General features: G+C 43.7%; 1 protein-coding gene across 4 annotated transcripts in view; it reads right to left on the bottom strand.

The window, feature by feature from the left end:
* The window catches only part of scalloped (TEA domain transcription factor 1 homolog scalloped), a 218,434-nt gene extending 198,946 nt beyond the window's left edge, over positions 1 to 19,488 (bottom strand). Inside the window, exon 1 of one of the 4 annotated variants that reach the window (XM_076523254.1) lies at positions 19,272 to 19,488. Coding sequence is in view for 1 of the 4 variants with exons in the window: in XM_076523256.1 (XP_076379371.1) it covers positions 17,001 to 17,025 (25 nt within the window). In the remaining 3 variants the exon portion in view is untranslated. Of the gene's footprint in view, positions 1 to 17,000; positions 18,652 to 18,853; positions 19,186 to 19,271 lie in introns of those variants that run through there. The other 3 variants (XM_076523255.1, XM_076523256.1, XM_076523253.1) reach the window with 3 other exon arrangements.
* Positions 19,489 to 19,885: the final 397 nt, after the last annotated feature.

Genomic DNA, 19,885 nt, shown 5'->3' with positions numbered 1-19,885 from the left:
CGAATATTCGTTCGTAGTAGACGCGGCTGTTTCGATCCTAGGCAATTGTGCGAAGGAGCCTCGACTAAAATGTCGCGTCGAACACGGTTCGAGATGGTCTTGCTACACCCGTTGCGTTTATTTCGTGCTCGTTTTAAGCAGTTTCAATCGACCGAGAGACTTTTCTGCGACAGTCGAGCCCCCGCGTTGACGCGCAACACGTTGCGTGCGCGAATCCATGGATTCGTGGCATAGCTACCTGTTACGTTCCTCTGTAACGCGTACGCGTACACGATCGCAGCTCTCGCCGTTCTGTATTTTCTTGATGAAACGCGCGGTAGCTCGTATAGGACGGGCATCGCGTACCGAGCGCTCGGGTTCGCCGATTGCCCGCCGTGCAATGGATTATGCAGTCTGCACTTAGAAAGTTTCCCCTAGTCGACGACGATTCCCCATGGTTCGTCGCAAGAAGGAACGTTTAGCTGGAAATCACGAAACGCGCATAGAACTTCGCTCGAAAGGAGAACCACGATTCGGTTAATAGACATTTTTTACGAGAGCCAGAATCGACGCGTGTTTACTCTACTACAGTTTTCACGGTACAGTGATGTCTCCCTTACTGATATTCAGATTGTCCACGAAAATGGTCAATTTGGGAGGAGGTGATACGATTATTCGAGCCTCTCGGTTTGTTTTTACAGTTATGAATTGTCAATAATGATAAAAACGAGTCGCAAGACACGGATAAAGTAATGTCTCCGTTACTGACGCTTAGATTGTCCACGAAAATGGACAATTTGGGAGGAGGGGATACAATTATTCGAGCCTTTCGGTTTGTTTTTATAGTTATGAATTGTCAATAATTATAAAAACGAGCCGCAAGACTCGGATAAAGTGATGTCTCCCTTACTGACGCTTAGATTATCCACGAAAATGGACAATTTGGGAGGAGGAGATACAATTATTCGAGCCTCTCGGTTTGTTTTTACAGTTATGAATTGTCAATAATTGTAAAAACGAGTCGCAAGACTCGGATAAAGTAATGTCTCCCTTACTGACGCTTAGATTGTCCTCGAAAATGGACAATTTGGGAGGAGGAGATACGATTATTCCAGCCTTTCGGTTTGTTTTTACAGTTATGAATTGTCAATAATGATAAAAACGAGTCGCAAGACACGGATAAAGTAATGTCTCCCATACTGACGCTCCGATTGTCCACTAGAATGGATAATTTGGGAAGAGGAGATACGAGATTACTCGAGCCTTGCGGCTCGTTTTTATAATTGTTGAAAATCGGTAACTACAAAAAGCACGCAGGATCTGCCAAATGCGAATACTATATTCGTTTCTCGTAAATCGGAACAAAGCTTGATTCGTCCGTTATCGGAGCTTAGGAACGACGGTAAACGAAAGCGTAGATGAAGTTCTAATTGTTTTGTTCCAATAGAGAAATTATGAAGACGAAGAAGCGCTAAATCGATGCGGTTGTCGAAAGAAATCATCCTGCAAATCATCGAAACAACGTCGGCTCGACCGGCTGGTTGGGAACGGTATATGTGGCTACGTACGTGCACGCACGTATACATACGTAGGTACCTAATTGTGTACATACGATGGTAGTTTTGCGAATTACAGTAATGTCTCTCTAACTGACGCTCAGATTGTCCTCAAAAATGGACAATTTTCGAAGAGAAGATACGATTGCTCGAACCTTGTTGCTCGTTTTTTTTTTGGTTATCGATTGTCAACAACTATGAAAACGAGTTGCAAGGTTCGAATAATCGTATCTCTTCTTCCCAAATTGCCCATTTCTGTACACAACCTGAGCGTCAGTAAGGGAGATATTATTGTACAGTAATTCGTTTCTCGTTTTTATAATTGTGGACAATTTATAACTATAAAAATAAACCGCAAGGCTCGTATAATCGTATCTCCTCTTCCCAAATTGTCCATTTTTGTGGTCAATCTGGGCGTCAATTAGAGAGACATTACTGTATATCTTCCGTTAATACAACCGTTTCAACGGCTATCGGATACAACGATAGCTTTCTGGACACCTTTCTTCGCGTCTACCGTATACAGTAATGTCTCCCTTACTGACGCTCAGATTGTGCACAAAAATAGACAATTTGGGAAGAGGAGATATGCGCCTTGCATCTCGTTTTTATAGTTGTTGACAATTCGTAACTATAAAAACGAATCGCAAGGCTCCAATAATCGTATCTCCTCTTCCCAAATTGTCCATTTTTGTGGTCAATCTGGGCGTCAAGTAGAGAGACATTACTTTACTCTCTCTCTCTCTCTCTCTCTCTCTCTCTCTCTCTCTCTCTCTCTCTCTCTCTCTCTCTCTCTGTCGGCTTGCCGCAGAAACGACTGAAAGGTACGCAACGAAAGAGGAGAAAAGAACGCGAGTGCAGTTCGAGAGACAACGACGTTGTAAACGCGCCTAACGAAACCCTAGGATGACCAGGTCAACGCGTAATATCCATTCTACCGTGATAATATTATTGTATCTACAATGATGTCGCGTCGGTCTATAACTGCCGACGGCTTCGACGGCGCGACGACCAACGATTGACATCGTGTCCTAATTCGATGTCGTGCGACTACAAAATCCAAGTCCGGCCGACCAACCGACGCGACGACAAACAAACAAAAAACGTTCTCGAGCCAGGATTTCTTTCGTTTTGTCTTCGTAAAAATCACGTCGCCTTTGTCCATCGACGAACTTTTGTTTGTTTTGCACGCAGGCTGCTCGCTTCGAACATTTCTTGCAGCCACGCCGCGGATTTTTATGCAAAATAAAAACTGTACTCGCTAATCGCAAGATACAGCAGCTACGTAAATATTTCATTTCTCGATCGTTCGAATACGTTAGTTTAGTTTATTCGCACCCTTTCGGGTCACGAAGTCGTCCATTCCTTTTACGAAAGCTATTACTTCTAATAAGTTGAAAATAGTTCGATGACATTTTTAAATTCGCCAAATTCGATCTAGTCATTTTCAAATCCGCGAATTACATACAGTAATGTCTCCCTTATTGACGCTGAGATTCCGCACGAAAATGCACAATTTGGGAAGAGGAGATACGATTATTCGAGGCCTTGCGGCTCGTTTTTATAATTGTTGAAAATCGGTAACTATAAAAACGAGTCGCAAGGCTCGAATAATCGTGTCTCCTCTTCCCAAATTGACTATTTCTGTGGACAATCTGAGCGTCAATTAGAGAGACATTACTGTACTTATAACGTAACGTGTTTTACCCTGATGTCCATTATCGGTGGGATCTTGTACGAGGGGTCGTTGAAATCATGTCTAAACAGCCATCATTTTTGTAGAAGCAGAAAAGTGTGCTATGCTATTTCAGAAAATAGAGATGATCTTGAAATTTCCCAAACCCCTCCTCTTACAAAACGACGATTACATACTCGCACATCACCCTCCGTACCATACAACTCGCGTCTGTAAAAGGTTCCTCTAAATTCTATAGGGTGTCCCAAAAGTCGCTGGCAATCGGGAAACGAGGGATTCCCGAGATCGTTCGAAGTAACTTTTTCCTTAGCGCAGACGCAATCCGAGGCTTTGTTCATGAGTTATTAATAAAAAATAGTGACCAACAAGAGGCAATCTCGGCTGGTGCGAGGCGACGAGGCCCAGTTCCGCTGATTGGCTGCGTCAGCCGATCCGACTGATCACGTCGAAGAACCTCGGGGACCCCTCATTTCCCCGTTTGGGACACCCACTATGTACAGGGTGTCCCAAAAATGTCTCGAGAATTGGAGGTTCCTGAGGTAATTTGAAGTAAGTTTGTCCTTGGCGAAAATGCAATCCTCGGCCTTGTTTACGAGTTATTAACGAAAAAGAGTGACCAATGAGAGGTGAGATATGCTTGCGCAAGGCGGCCGAGCCAATGAGCGGAACTGGGCTTCGCGCGCTCATTGGCTCGGCCGCCAAGCGCTAGGCGAGCTCGCCTCTCATTGGTCAGCGTTTTTCGTTAATAATTCGTAAACGAAGCCACGGATTGCATTTTCGCTAAGGAAAAAGTTGCTTCAAATGATCCCAGGAACTTCTCATTTCCAGTTTGCGAGACATTTCTGGGACACCCTGCATATCTTGAGAAACAACGAAGACATTCAAGATTATGTCCAATTTATTGAAATCTGCTGTAATGCCATAAGGCCACGATACACAACGATACGTGAGAGGGTACGCGACAAACGTAATTGTTCGCGTGGAAAATTCCTCGGCAAATTTGATCGCGAGTCGCGCAGCTACGGTAATCTATCCCGCGCCATAACGAAGGAAAGACAGAAGGCGGAGGAGAGGCGCGAGGAAAGAGGACACAGCAATTTAATCTTTCTCCGGTGTTGAGAGTTCTATATCGTTATGGCAGATGCGTCGTGTCCACGGTTTATTACATTTTTCCTCGCCTACCAGAACCAACTAATGGACTACTAGAAATAGTACCAAGGCTATACACAGAGGGGACGTCGCCTGCACCCCGGGCTCGGCTCGACCACCATTGCGATCGACGTCGAGTAATTTCAAGTTTCTCCTATTTATTTCGAATTTTATTTCCGACGTTCACCTCTCTCCTCTTCTCTTTTTACTTTTGTTATTCGTCGCGGACTGATCTCTGTCTCGGTGTTCCCGTGAAACGTAAGAACACGCGAAACAAAAGATAGAAGACAAGGCGACGTAAGACATAAGTTATCGGGGGATTTGGACGATCGCGGACACGGATCAAGGAAAAGGATCGATACGCTCTCCGGCCAACTTCTTTCGAACGTTTCGGATTTTCTCGTGTACGCGGGATAAATTTCGTGGATTATCTCCGGCAACTCGACACGACGGTCTCGCATAGCTATTTTAAATGTTACGTGTATATTACGAACGAAATTTCGTTACCGTGGGGAGGACGTAATCGCGAGAACTCGCAGTTCCGAAGTTACAACTAGTTGGGACGCTTCGAATAGCTAGGAACGCGCGCCGGAATTTTCGAAATGTTTCGCATGAAGAATTTTACGCGCGGCCGATTTATACGGGCTAGTTCTACTCAGACTTTTGTCAAGAACGCGCGAACGCGACGCGTATCATCGAATTTATAAGTGTACGACCTTGATTTATAGCTTTATCGCGAACCGTGCAGAACCCGTCATGCTCGAATATTAGAACGACGAGATCGAGAACGATAAAATTCTTCTTTATTTTTGCTATAAATTATTGCCCGCCCAAGTTTTCCCATTAACCCTTACGTAGGCGATCTCTATAGTTGCGCGACGACCGGGATACCCGGATACACGATCTGTTTTATTTTCAACGATCTACGTTTTAATTATTCATCGTTTTCCTCTCGGATAGCATGAAAAATGTCGTTTTCGTACTTTCAATTTTTCAAAATCGATGAACCGTGTCTGCTTGTGTATAGTCGAGGACAAAAGTAAGTGGACAGACGATGAAAACGGATATCGACAACGTTTATACGATATAGCATCGTAATTTCAATGTTTAAGCAGTACAACGTTTTCGTCCACGTCTTAAATTCTCTACGGTATTATGTACTAGATATCTTTTTCATATTTTTTTCCACGACATTTTTTGATATTTTATACTCTAGGGCTATGAGACGGTAACTTAACTTATTATATAACAGTCCGAAAGAATTAAGTTGATATTTCTGCTGTTTTCTGCATTTCTATGTTATTCGACGCTTAATCTTACTCGTACGAAGCTTAAATAATGTACTGGAAAGTTTATTCAATGTCGCTATGTACAAACATGACCTACATATAATATTTATATACATTTCTTATCTCACAACAATAATTATTATATATATATTTTCCAGTACATTATTCAAGCTTCGTACGAGCAAGATTAATATAAGATTAATATAGACGAATAATATAAAAATGCAGAAAACAGCAGAAATATCAACTTAATTCTTTCGGACTGTTATATAATAAGTTAATATAATAAGTTATATAGTATATAAGTTACTAGTATATAAGTTATAGTATATAAGTTACTAGTATATAAGTTACTATATAAGTTATATAATAAGTTATATATATATATATATATATATATATATCAATCGAGTGTCCACTTATTTCTCAGTAATTCGTTGATTTTTTGTTTAAACTTAATTTGTGTTTGCACCGACTATAAATATTACTTTTGATCGTTATTAAAATAATCTATACGCTATAAGGATAAATGTTAAATACAGCCTGAACATGTAATTACGATGCTATGTCGATTAAATTTTATCGATATCGTTTCTCATCGTCTGTTCACTTACCTTTGTCCTTTCAAATAAAGGCGAACCGCGCGAGAAAAGCAAACAGCCGTGGTCTATTTGTTCGGCAGTTAGAAGAAAAACTTTTTCTTTTAACAATTCGAACACGATGATGTGAATGTTAATGTTACGAGGCATGCCGAATAAACCAGACACGGGATGGAACCGGTGAAAAGACAATCACAAATACGATCGTGTTGTATTCGTAAGAACGATCCGGATGAAAAATGGAGGAAAACTCCAAAAAAAAAAAATTGCCACCATTGCATAAAACCAGTTTGCACACCGACGAGCATCATCGATACAATTGCAACATACTGTAATAATCGTAGTAATTTGTAATTATTGTCTGTATTAATCCGCCCCTACAACGTTAAATAAATAGTAAAATAACTAAGAGATATGTATCTTATACATATAATTCGATCATAAAAAATTACTCGTAATCGACAAAACTACTACTACTATGTATTTTGATTGGTTGGCAACAGCGATAAATTAGACACATTTGCAGTCAATGTCACAAAATTCAAAACGTGTAGCGTTTACATAAACTGTTCACCTGAACTGCTGATTCGCCGATTCTCTGTCAGTCTAAATACGATATGCTATTGTTCTGTTATTGTAAAAGTAGATGTCGATTGCACAACAATCGTATGGACAGGTTTGAAACTTAGTTGCTTAAAAAGCCTTTGCATAAATCTACTTCTCAAAGCGTATACGTATGTATAGGTATAAAAGTGCCTAAACAATGGGGAGTCAAGGCGATATAGCATCGTAATTTCAATGTTTAAGCTTTATTTAACATTTATCTTTATAGCATATAGATCTATCTTATAAATATCTTATAAATGATATGCCGCGACGACTAGAGAGACCATAATTGCAACAAAGGCGGCAATACCGAATACTAATTAGCAGTTATTGGTAGTGTCCACAATGTTTTGTCTTTCTGTAATTCGTTGACTTTTTGTTCAAACTTAATTTGGGTTTGTATCGACTATAAATATTACTTTTGATTAAACTGCTGATTCGCCGATTCTCTGTCTATGTCTAAATACGATATGCTATTGTTCCGTTACTGTAAAAGTAGACGTGTCGGTTGCACAACAATCGCATGGACAGGTTTGAAACTTAGTTGCTTAAAAAGCCTTTGCATAAATCTACTTCTCAAAGCGTGTACGTATGTATAGATATAAAACTGCCTAAACAATGGGTAGCCGAGGCGATTTTGCCTTATCATGCCGGGTAGACACGGCGGCAGAACTTCCAAGTAAACGTAGAAGCGGTTGGTCGTTGGCCGCGCGAGGGTTAAAATGTGCGTATTTGTTTCAGACGTCGGATTTCGAAACGGTGACGGGGCAGAAACGGGACTCGTTGAAGCCAGATCCAAGCCAGAAGAAGTACTAAACAAGCTTCATTTTCCATTGGGTGGCCGATACCCTATATCGAAATCGCGTGATTGTGGCTCGATTGGTATGCAGACAAACTGCAGTGGGGTGCTGCATTATTTCCGAAAGGGAAAAGTAGATGCGGAGAGAGAGAGAGAGACGAAGAGAGATAGAAAGAGATAGAAAGAGAGAGAAAGAGAGAGAGAGAGAGAGAGAGAGAGAGAGAGAGAGAGAGAGAGAGAGAGACGACGACGACGGAACGGGACGGGACGAGACGAGACGGGATGAACGCGAGGGGAATCGTGACTGTGTACGCGTACATTCTACGGGGGAGGAGAGCACGAGGGAGAGAGCAGTGGCCAGGTGGTAAAACCACCCCATGATTTTCTGACCCGTGAAACTTCCCCGGGGAGAGGGAGCCAACCCCGCGCACGTTCTCAATCACGCGATTGAAATGCACACACGTTTCTCTGCGCTGAACCGAACAGATACGTGTACGTACACCAATCTCTATACCGTGCACCGTATATACAGTACACCCCGTGTATACATATAGCGTATACCGTGTACCGTATGCAATATGTATTACAGTATATGTACGGTATACCGATAAATTCTCGTCGGTAGGTAGCTATCTGTCGCGACCATGCCACGTATTCTATCGGCCGTCTTATTACCGGATATCGAGTATCGATTACTACCAGAAACATTTTCTCTCGTTTCGTAATAACGATCATAACGCGTCGTGTACACACAACCTATCGCTCTCGCTCGCGCGAGCACGCAAGCATACACTGTTCACGAGGATAATACGAGTGCACGCACAACACCGTAGGGGTAGAGGAGCGGGCGTTTTTACAACCGGCCACGGCCATCGAAACGGTAAATCACGACTGGGCTAACAACCGAGGCGGCGCGGCGCGGCTCGCTGTTGTGCGGTGCAACTTCTGCTTCCGGTTGCTCGCGGACTAGCCGATGCGAATCGACGATGACCAACGAGGCGAATGCTAAATAACTAAATATTATTTATCGAAAAAAAGAAAACACGACATCGCATCGACATGGATCCGCATCGCGAAAAATATAACCCCGATTCGGATATTAGACAAAGTTTACCGTTCTCTCTTTTACCGAACATTTCATCCGAGCGAAACTTCGAGCATCGAAAGCCCCTCGGATCGTCGATGCGGCGTTCGAGCGAGTTTAAAAGGCCAGCTATGTACTTTGAAAGTTCTGTTCTCGGCAATTTGTTGTTCCACAAATTGAATGTCCGCCTCGGTAATGTGCTAGATCGAACTCTTGTCGCTGCTCACGCGAAACTACGATTGCGTATTTACTCTTTATACTCGAGACCATAAACGGCGTGATCGATTGTTTGAGAGTCCAAATTAGCACCTTTCAAGCTGAAAGTGCCGTGAAAATTGTGGCTGGAACTGCGAACGAACCGAGCGACCATCCAGATCTCTTCGACATTTCTCTGCCGTCTCTTAGAACATTATGTATCACCGCGTGAATTCTTTGTACACATACAGGGTGTCCCAAAAATGTCTCGCAATCCGAAAGTAGGGGATTCCTGAGGTGATTTGAAGCAACTTTTTCCTTTGCGAAAATGCAATCCGCGGCTTCGTTTACGAGTTATTAACGAAAAACAGTGACCAAACAGAGGCGAGATCATTTGGCGCGAGACGGCCGAGCCAATGAGCGGAACTGGGCTCCGTGCACTCGTTGGCTGGGCCGCCGCGCGTCAGCCGAGCTCGCCTCTCATTGGTCAGTGTTTTGCGTTGATAACTCGTAAACGAAGCCTCGGAGAACATTTTCGCAAAGGAAAGAGTTGCTTCGAATGACCTCAGGAATCTCCCATTTTCCGGATTGCGAGACATTTTCGGGACACCCTGTAAATCCATGATGTCCAATATCTAATAGCGTCTCGAATTTTCTATTGATCAACATCCGTTGAACCTACGCTAGAACTTATAAAGCTCGTTAATAAAAAATAATAATAACGATTAAACTTGGCAACGATCGAACACCACTATCACGAACAACTGAATTATTTCTATACATAGAACCGTTTCTAATAAAAGCTATTGCCAACTAGTAAAGAATTTTTGATTATTAACGTCGATTGCAAAGGCTGCGATCGGAACGCCGTGAAAATATTATAACGTGGACAAACGAGTAGATTCGATACGTATCGGCGCGTAACGCAGCGTGTTCGCAATTTTCATCGACGAAATTTCCACGGGTGAGCGGGTCTGCCCGCGTGAAACCGGTCGTCGGTTAATTTACTACTTTCAATTTTACACTATTAACGAGAGGCCAAAAAAAAGTTTCGTTTCTCGATCCTCGGCACAGCGCACGAGCCCGACTTTATAAACGGCGCGGAGAATCGCGATAAAAATCAACGCGTGTACGTGACATTTGTTTCAACAACGAAATGTCACGCGAAAATTGTCCTTCGCGCGATGAAACGTGCGATAAATTATTATTATTATTATTGGATCGAATATATCGGTGACTCCTTGGCATCGCGCGATTGCCTAAAATCAATGTTCATTTTTAAGGGATTCGACGACCTTTTTTTTGATGCAACCATTCAACGTTCGATATTGTCGCCAACGTAGAGAGGCGGCCGAGCACGTCATTTTTTTTATTAAAAAAACGAATATCTCTTCTCTATATTTGATACAAAAATTTTCAGTGAAAAATTTCTCTTCGTCTGAAAAAAAACAGTCTGGACTTGGCAGTGTGTAAACTGGAAATAGTTTTGGTTCCCTAAGGGTTAATGCTATGAAACGATCTACAATATGTATGTATTCTATTTCGGTTACGTGTTCGGTAACATCCGGCAATACTAAATTCATTGATTTCGTTATATTGAAGTCCTTTAAATAATTCAAAGTTTCATAGAGAAACTGTGAAAATCGTTTAGACTTTGCTAGACGGAGAAATTTAGGGGAATTATCGAAAATTTGAGAGACGTTCATAGGTATTATTACGAGCTAAACGGAATTATATTTCTTCGGATATAATGAAGAAATTCATAGCTAGAACTATCTTAATCAAAGAAAATATCATGTACTTATGGACAGGAGTGTATTGTATTTCACTGGCTCGATCTCGTATGACAGTTGACACTTTCCGAACAACCAATACTAATCGTATTGTACTTTTTTAGCGCGTTCGTTATATTATATTATATCATACAAGTTGTCTCGAAAATGTCTCGCAATTCGGAAATGGGAGGTTCCTGAGGTCATTCGAAGCAACTTTTTCCTTTGCGAAAATTGTCTCCGTGGCTTCGTTTACGAGTTATTAACGAAAAGCACTGACCAATAAGAGGCGAGCTCGACTGGCGCGCGGCGGCCCAGCCAACGAGTGCACGGAGGCCAGTTCCGCTCATTGGCTCGGCCGTCGCGCGCCAAATGATCTCGCCTCTGATTGGTCACTGTTTTTCGTTAATAACTCGTAAACGAAGCCGCGGATTGCATTTTCGCAAAGGAAAAAGTTGCTTCAAACGATCTCAGGAATCTCCTACTTTCGGATTACGAGACATTTTTGGGACCCCCTGTACATTAGACAGTTGCTAGTCCCGAACGATTATTTCTCGTCGTCCAAGTATCCACGCAACAGCAGATCGTCTTGCTGAAAACCTTTGACCTGATCGGTGCTCGGTTAAGCTGGTTCCACCGGTTTAACGTTCGACCTTTCGCAGATCGATCTAGGGAACGACAACTTTTTCTGCGGCTTTTATCGGGGATTTATGCGGCCATTCGGAAATACATACACACGCGAAACCAAGCTGCCGGCACACGCGCCCGTGCGTATTCGTAGTTCGGATAGGATCCCTTCAACAAAATTCGAAATATATATTTCAACGACGGAAATTCCGAAAACGGTTGCTCGAAACTTTTCAAATTTAACCTGGTCTCCGCTAAAAATACATATAGCCACGTGGATATACGTAGAGACGAGAATAGATGAAGAAAAAAAAAGAAAAAACAGAGCAAAGATCGCGACGATCTCAAGAAGTGAACGGCGCGCACAGTTTCGATTCAAGCTAAGAGAGAAACGTTGCTATTCGAGGAACCAACGAGTGCCGAGCGCACGGAAAAAGGCAAAGGAGTAACTCTAGAGGAGAAGACGCCGAAAGGAAAAAAGGAGAAGGGCGAGCGTACACCTTCGAAGGTAATTTTAGTTACTTGACAATTTGGCATCGTCTACGACAAATAGAAAGTGACGGGCTGCGAAAGAAAGCAACGGGAGGCAGAGGCAGAGGCAGAGGCAGAGGCAGAGGGTCGAACGGGAGAAGTGGAAAAGGAAAGAAGAGAGCAAAAAGACCGGTGCAAGCGCGATAATCTATTTGCTCCTTCCGTAGCGCAACGGGACAAGAAGTCCTATTTATATCGCGAGAAGCCTCGGTTTAATGAGTCTAGCTGCTGTCACTGCTACTACCACACTCTACCATTGCTGCCGCTACCGCTACCACTGCCGCAACTACCATCACTATTGCCATCGGTACTGCTGTACTACTAGTGTCGGATTACGATTCTATCGTGTATTCAATATTTGTTGCACTCTCTGCGAGTTTAATCAGCCAATCAACATTTTAGTCGGAATTGTGATCCGATCTCGCTTGTAATACAGCGAAGGTACGATACGGTTTGCGTAAAGGTTCGAGTAAATGCTAGACTATTTAACCAGTTAGCTGTTGCAATCCGAAAAGTGTGCATGTTACTGTAATTATTCTGTGTATTACAGGTTTGATTTCCTTCATAGTTTCTTTAAATACAACACTTTTATTTTTATGACAAGGATACACATTTTAATGTTCTTTATGGAGTTATACTATACACGCTTTAATATTCTTTATGGAGTTATACTATACACACTTTAATATTCTTTATGGAGTTATACTATAAAAATATAGTAGTGTAGTATGCTGGAGTGTAGTATATAGTATATGGAGTTATACTATAAAAATATAGTATAACTCTAATATATAACTCTAAAATATACTATAAAAATATAGTATTAATATATAACTCTAAAATATACTATCAAAATATAGTATAACTCCACATACTATATACCACACTCCAGTTATACCATACACACTTTAATATTCTTTATGGAGTTATACTATATTTTTATAGTAGACTTTAACATTCTTTATGGAGTTATACTATATTTTTATAGTAGACTTTAATATTCTTTATAGAATTATACTATAAAAATATAGTATAACTCCATATACTATATACTACACACTTCAGTTATACTATACACACTTTAATATTCTTTATGGAGTTATACTATATTTTTATAGTAGACTTTAATATTCTTTATAGAGTTATACTATAAAAATATAGTATAACTCTAATATATAACTCTAAAATATACTATAAAAATATAGTATAACTCCATACATTATATTTTTATATAGTAGACTTTAACATTCTTCACGGAGTTATACTACAAAAATATAGTATAACTCCATAAAGAATATTAAATTGTGTATCCTTGTTAATCGGTTAGCTGTTTCCGCCGAGTAACTGGATAATCTGTATATTAATTTTTACTAAAAAAAAAAAGACGCTAGTTGGCGAAAGGAAACGATGTTATCCGAGTTTCAATATTTGACAAGATTCGATAAGGCAAAACGATAAAACTCCACTATCGGGCGTAGAAAGTGAAGGCACGTTTAGCGAAGGTGATACGAATATCGAATTCATCGATTACCGATTACCGCCGCCGCGCCGCTACCGGTTCCGCGGTTCGAGCGCGAGCGCGCGCGCGTGCACGGCGTCGTTTCCCCCTTTGGAAGAAAAACAAACTGTTCGCCGAACGAGACCGAGCCGGTGCTAAAGGTGGAGGTGGTGTAATGGCAATGGTAATGATAGTGGTAGTAGTGTGGTGGTGGTATGGTAGAGGAAGAGGTAGAGGTAGAGGTAGAAGTAGAGGTAGAGGTAGAGGTAGAGGTAGGGCCAGCGGTAGTGGTGACGGTAGTGTTCGTGGTGGTGTTCGAGGAGAAGAGGTAGGAGAAGGAGGGCAGAACCGTCTCGATGAAACATACGGTTGTTCGGTTGTTGCACCTGCTACTTAACCGGTATCGTTCCTCGCGAACGGGAACCGAAGATTTTATCCGACTAGTTAAAAATTCGATAGCTATCGCGAGCTTCGAGAGGAACCGGCGATTTTTAACTGGCCCGCCCGACTCGATGCAAATGCATGCCGCGTTGCGTCGCGCCGCACCGCACCGCACCGCACCGCATCGGACCCGCACGGTGATTAACAACTCTCAACTCTCGACCTAACCCAGACCATGACGCGACGCTCTTGCGGCTTCCGAAAGTTGCAGTTGCAATCGTCGATTTGCCAACACTGTGGATCACCTTCTATTCGTAATTCGTGCAATTCGATACAAACGTCCGATGCGACGCTCTCGACGGCTATGTAAGCAGGTACATACACATAGTAGCTACTCTCCGACCTAAGCAACTTCGAAATCATCGTTTCGAAGTCTTCGCATACCTTGTTACATGTCGCGACAACGACCAATTATTCGAGAAATTTGAACGCCGTACCTAATTCGATAGAAAACAGGTGATTCACCGGCTCGAACATATGTATCTGTATGCATTAACGTTATCGTCGTTATTATCTATAGGTATTAACACATTGAATGCCACGGGGGTCACCGGCGACCGGCGCTTAATTTTTCCGTCGGAATTTTCCCGCGACACTGGGTATGTGGAAAATCGTATACGTAAATTGAAAATCCATCGTCGAACACTGTAAAAACGCAAAGCTTCTTTTGGCAACGTTAAATCGAGGAAAACTCTTTCGCGCGTTTCTCGTCCTATTCGAAGCGTTCTCCAATTAAAAAACCTTCTGTGCGCGATACTTTTAGACGCGACTTATCGAATACGCCAAAAATAGGAAATCATATTTGGAAACGTGAATCGAGAATGACGATTTAAAATGGCGGGTTGCGTCTGCTTCATTTCACTTCGATATCCTTAATTCTCCGAGGCATACGATTTTAACACGTTGAATGCCACGGGGGTCACCGGTGACCGGCGCTTAAATACTATGCAGTCCGCAGATCTTAGATACGATTCTTTTGTTCGACGCCGGCATAATAGCTTGGAAATTTTAGATTTTAACAAAAATTTCGATGATGGCGGTAATATAAATTCCTAAAATTAAGATAAGTCGTCCAAGAATTTTCGTACTTAATTCTTAGTTAAATAAGCACGACGCTATAGTTAGTTTGCTGCCTTTTAACACCCAAGAAATATAGTTCAAATGTTATTTCAGTTTTTTAAAATGGCACCAAAGTGGTACCACCGGCATACAACGGATAGTTTTTGCATGGCACCAGCGTGGTGCCATCGGACGGCATAGTGTTAACTTGGCGGTGACGCCATGGGGGCCACCGGTGACCGGCGCGCCCAAATTGATAGAAATATATATAATTTCAAACAAATGTCAATATCTAAAATTTTGTATCATTACCATCGTCGATTCGAACAGTGACCCCTGTCGCAATTAACATATCAAACATGGTTACACACTGTAACTTATCTATCGCAGATAATATTTCAACATTACATGTATCACATAGAAAGAAAATTCATCGCGGCGCCACGGGCAATTTCTGTAAAACCGGCATGGCATTCAACGTGTTAAATAATCCGGAAATCGAGTGAAACGTCGAGATCGTGGTCGATCGTTTCAAAAAGAAATCGCAGACTATTGCACGTCGATGCAAGAACGACGATGCCACAGGCACGGAGTGTAAACGATGAAAAAGAATTCGATTGTTGCGAAATTCGAAAGAGAAATGGATTTTTATGTCGTCGAACGCGATTAACGGCTGACTGGAAATACGCGTTTCAAGTTCCCCGTGATATTGTTTTCAGAACGATGACTACTATTGCTCGTCCGGCAATAAAACGTTTCGATCCGACGCCAAAGTTCGTTCGGGAAGAAAAAAAGAGTGAAGGAAACGTATTCGTGTAATTTCGAAGAAATTTATTTCAGAGTAACGCTATGTATTCTCCTGCCACGCTCTCATGTGGTAAAAGAAAACCCCGAAAAACCTACTTCGATGTACCATTATTTTTTGTTAACCTTGCATCATGGACAGTGTCAACGTCGTCGATGTACAGATGACAGGACAGCAGTCGACAATTGAGCTGTTTATTTTGAAAGTGGCTCAAGTCACTTCACCGTGATGAAAAGTGGTGATTTTTTTAATGTTTATACGAAATTATTTATACTGAGAAAAATATCAGTATTCTGAGATAACAAATACAAGTTAAAAACAAAGTGACTTATGTCACTTTCAAAATAAACGGGTCATATATAAATATATGATAATAAATATCGCTATATAAATATAAATGGCTGTTATATTATACTATATATTATATTATTATATATATGCCACTTTCAAAATAAACGGCTCAATTACAATGCCAACCCGAAATCTCTGTGCTCTGCATAATCGACGGCGAAAACCTTTTCCGAAGAGTGTATACCTGAACGTACGGCTCACCCAGCCGCGATAGCAAACCAAGTATCTGATTAAATTTATGTAATGGCGTGTTTCCATGTCACCTAGGAATTATTTTTGATAACCTACTGCGATAACGCCATTCTGCTGGTCGCCGCCACTCGAATATTCCAGCGACGTTGATCGTTCGCGACCGTGTGCTCTCGCTAAACATCGCACGAAACTCGAAACAACGTTCGTCGGTCGGTAAACAAATCGCGCTGCACGGCGTGTACGCGTTGCTGAAACCGTGACTTTCGGCTGGTTTTTCAGCATTTCTGTTTTCTGTTCACTGGCTTTTCCGGCTGAGAGAGAAAGAGAGAGAGAAAGATCCGCGATGTAAACAATGAAAATTGAACGACGACAGTCCTTCCTATCGTTCCTAAATTTACTTTTTGAACGCAGAAATTCTCCTTATCGAAGGGACGGCGAACAGAACGTCGTATAGAACGAGGAAAGTCATTGATTTGAAAACGAAACTGCTACGTACGTGCGCGTGAAAAGTCATAAAAAAGTCTACGAGAAGAACAACGCCGTGTTCCGACGGGCGAGCGTTCACGACGCGACGCGACGGTACGCGAGACGCGACGCGACCGTTAAGTTGTACGTCGAATGGACCTAAGGAGAGAAAAAAAAAGAACTATCTGTGTACAACAAGGCACTCGTCGCGCACAAATGCACAGGTACATTCACAATCGCACAGGTAGGCACATGCAAGCGCGTATACATCCGCGCACAGAGGCACACGATTAAAAGAGAAACTCACTCCAGAAATAATGCACAGTATCCATCCAAGTCGCGGTGGCGAAGGTAGGGCTTTTCTTGTCCTGGATTATCGAGACGCGAAACGGTGTACGACGACGAAGGCCGGGCGAGCCGAGAGTTTACCGCGACGAGTGTAGTTTCCGCGAGATCGTCGTCGTCGTCGTCGCCGTCGTCGTCTTACGACGACGACAACGCTTTTTCCCCGGACGGGTTTCTGTCGGCAACCTTCTCGATAATCCGTGTTTCACGTATCTCTACACTTCGCATTCACTGGCCGTACGCGGACCGAGAACGCACACTGCGTGTCACGTTAAAAAAAACACCGTCTACATTACTCGCCGCGAAACGTGTATTTCGCGCCGAGAGCTTTTCCCGCGTTTCGTTTCGTTTCGTTCCGTTGACGCACACGCGATATACGGCAACGCAGTCAGAGTGAGACGGAGAGAACACACACACATGTAACACGCGCGAATGGAGAAAGAGCGGGGAACCGAGTAAGAGCGAGCAGGAGGAGGAGGAGGCGGAGGAGAAGGAGGAGGGGAAGCAGAAAGGAAGAGAGAGCGGGAGAGAGGGACCGGGAAAGAAGAAGAACGAAAGGAGATGGAGAACATTCGAGAATGACGGGAAAGGGAAAGAGAGACGCGTACGTGGACACGCGTTACGCTGCTGCAACTAATGAAATTTGTGCGAATACACTTGGATCGTTCCCGCCTCGAGGGAAAAAATAAATCTGCGTTGTCGTCGGCGTTGTCGCTGCCGGTGCTGCTGCTCCACCTTCAGAGCTCGAGTGTAAATTGCATTATATATGTGCGGCAGAGTGCGTGAACGCGCGCGCGCGCGCCCGCGCACAGTTTTCAAAACAAGACCGGTACCATATATATATGTATATATATCTTTCAACGTTTCTTCCGACGTGACGGGTCCGACCGACGTTTTTCCTATTCTCGGCGAATTTCTCTATTACTCGGCCGGTTTTTCCCCACACATACGCTGCGGTGGATCAATAATTCACTATACGAATTCACCAGAAGCAGGAGAGCGAGCGGACCGTGCAGAACGCAAACACACTAAAGCAGAAGCACGCGTTTCTGTCGTGGCGCGCTCTTCTCAGGGAAACGCACGCAGCCCACCACCACCACCATCACCGTCACCACCACTACCACCACCACCACCTCCGGCAAACGCGAATCACACTTGGTCCTAACCTCCGCGACACGGGTCTCGTGTCCGTGTCTAGTGTGTTGTATGCCGAGCTGAGCTGAGCCGAGCCGAGCCGAGCCGAGTTGAGCTGAGAGCTGAGCCGAGCCGAGCCGAGCCGAGACGAACCGAGTTGTCAGAGAGAATGCAGACACTTTGCTACCACATACACGGTACTTGCGTTCTCTTGACACACAGCTGACACAACGCTCGTAAACACGCGACAGTCGGACAAAGACCGATGCATGGATGCGCTGATGCACCACCGAACTACAGAGTTAGATGCGATAGACCGGCACGGCACGACTCGTACTCTTCGTTTATCAAACTGATTCTACCATCGTGTCATCTCTCTCTTTCTCTCTCTCGCTCTTTCTCTCTTTCTATCACTCTCGTTCCCTCCCCCCCTACGTCCGCGAAACACAACCTCTCTCGCTCGCTCGCTCGTCCGTGCACGGACACACATATGCACGCACATACACGCTCGCAGCCAGATTCCCTCTATCTCCGTCTTACGCGCGTTCTCTCTCCCTCCCTCCGCCCCCCTCCCTCTCTATCTATCTCTCTCTTTCTTCGAAAGCAATGTAAGAGCAATATCACCACTGGCAGCAACACGGAGCTAGCAATACGAACATCACGGTCACCGGAAATACAAACCTGACAACCGCGGGACACACGAGGAAATCACCGAGAAATCGGTAGTATCGTTTACTAACTCGGGATCACAATCGACAGAATAACGTCGCTCGTGTACACGATTATCCACGCACTTGGTCCGCGCTTACGTTCTCTTTTCCACGTAATATTTGTCTTTATCGCACTGCCGGTTCGTCGGTCGGTCTCTTTCTTTCGCGAGGCGTCTATCGCCCTCTGTCTCTCGCTCCTTTTCGTCCGTCTGTACGTCTGTCGGTCTGTCGGTGTCCGACGGTGTGTGTATATTCGCCGTCGTCGCTGCTGTCGAATCCGTTCGGTGCGCGGCCCCTGTGTGGGACGACGCCGCTAGGACACACGGGCGTGGACGAGTAGACGCGGTCTTTCGAGGACGTTTCGACACTATATTCTTTAATGTACTTACCACTGGGCGAGCTGACGTGGCGACGCGCGCGCGCGGAGCCTTTTGCACACCGAGTAAAATTCGCACAGTAATATTAGCGCGCAACGTTGCACCCCGGTAAATACGAGCGCAGTCACCACTCTTGTTTTTGGTATGCCAGGAATGGCACAAAGAATCTGGACAACGCACACGCCTGCTGCGCAGCCGGTCTGCGCACACGCTGACACCGCTTATGCGGCCGCGGGAGAAACCAGAAGCCGAGACTGTCCGAGTGCCCGCGAACCCGCCCGATCCTAACCGACCGTCTATCCCCCACCATCCGCCATCTAACCCAGACCGTTCCGTCCCCACTCCGCCTGACGACACGAATGGCACGATCGGTCGCGGCAGCCGCGGCAGTCGCGTCACGCACGTAATAGAGATTGGATGTTACTCGCTCACTCGTTTATCCTTTCTTGTTCAAGTTTTAGAGGCACTTGTTGAATTTCAGCCGTCGCATTTAACCAGTACCAGCTTCTTCTTTTTTTCCATACGACCTTCCGAGAAACGTCCGAACGTTGCTCGATCGTTCGATTCGTATCCATCGCGGATCGATTATCATAACCTTGACAAGACCCTGGTAATTTTAACGTAAT

This window comes from Megalopta genalis, chromosome 6 (genome assembly GCF_051020955.1).
Source record: "Megalopta genalis isolate 19385.01 chromosome 6, iyMegGena1_principal, whole genome shotgun sequence".
Taxonomy (NCBI): domain Eukaryota; kingdom Metazoa; phylum Arthropoda; class Insecta; order Hymenoptera; family Halictidae; genus Megalopta; species Megalopta genalis.
The sequence above is the reverse complement of the archived record's forward strand: the minus strand, read 5'-3'. Positions and strand labels throughout refer to the sequence as shown.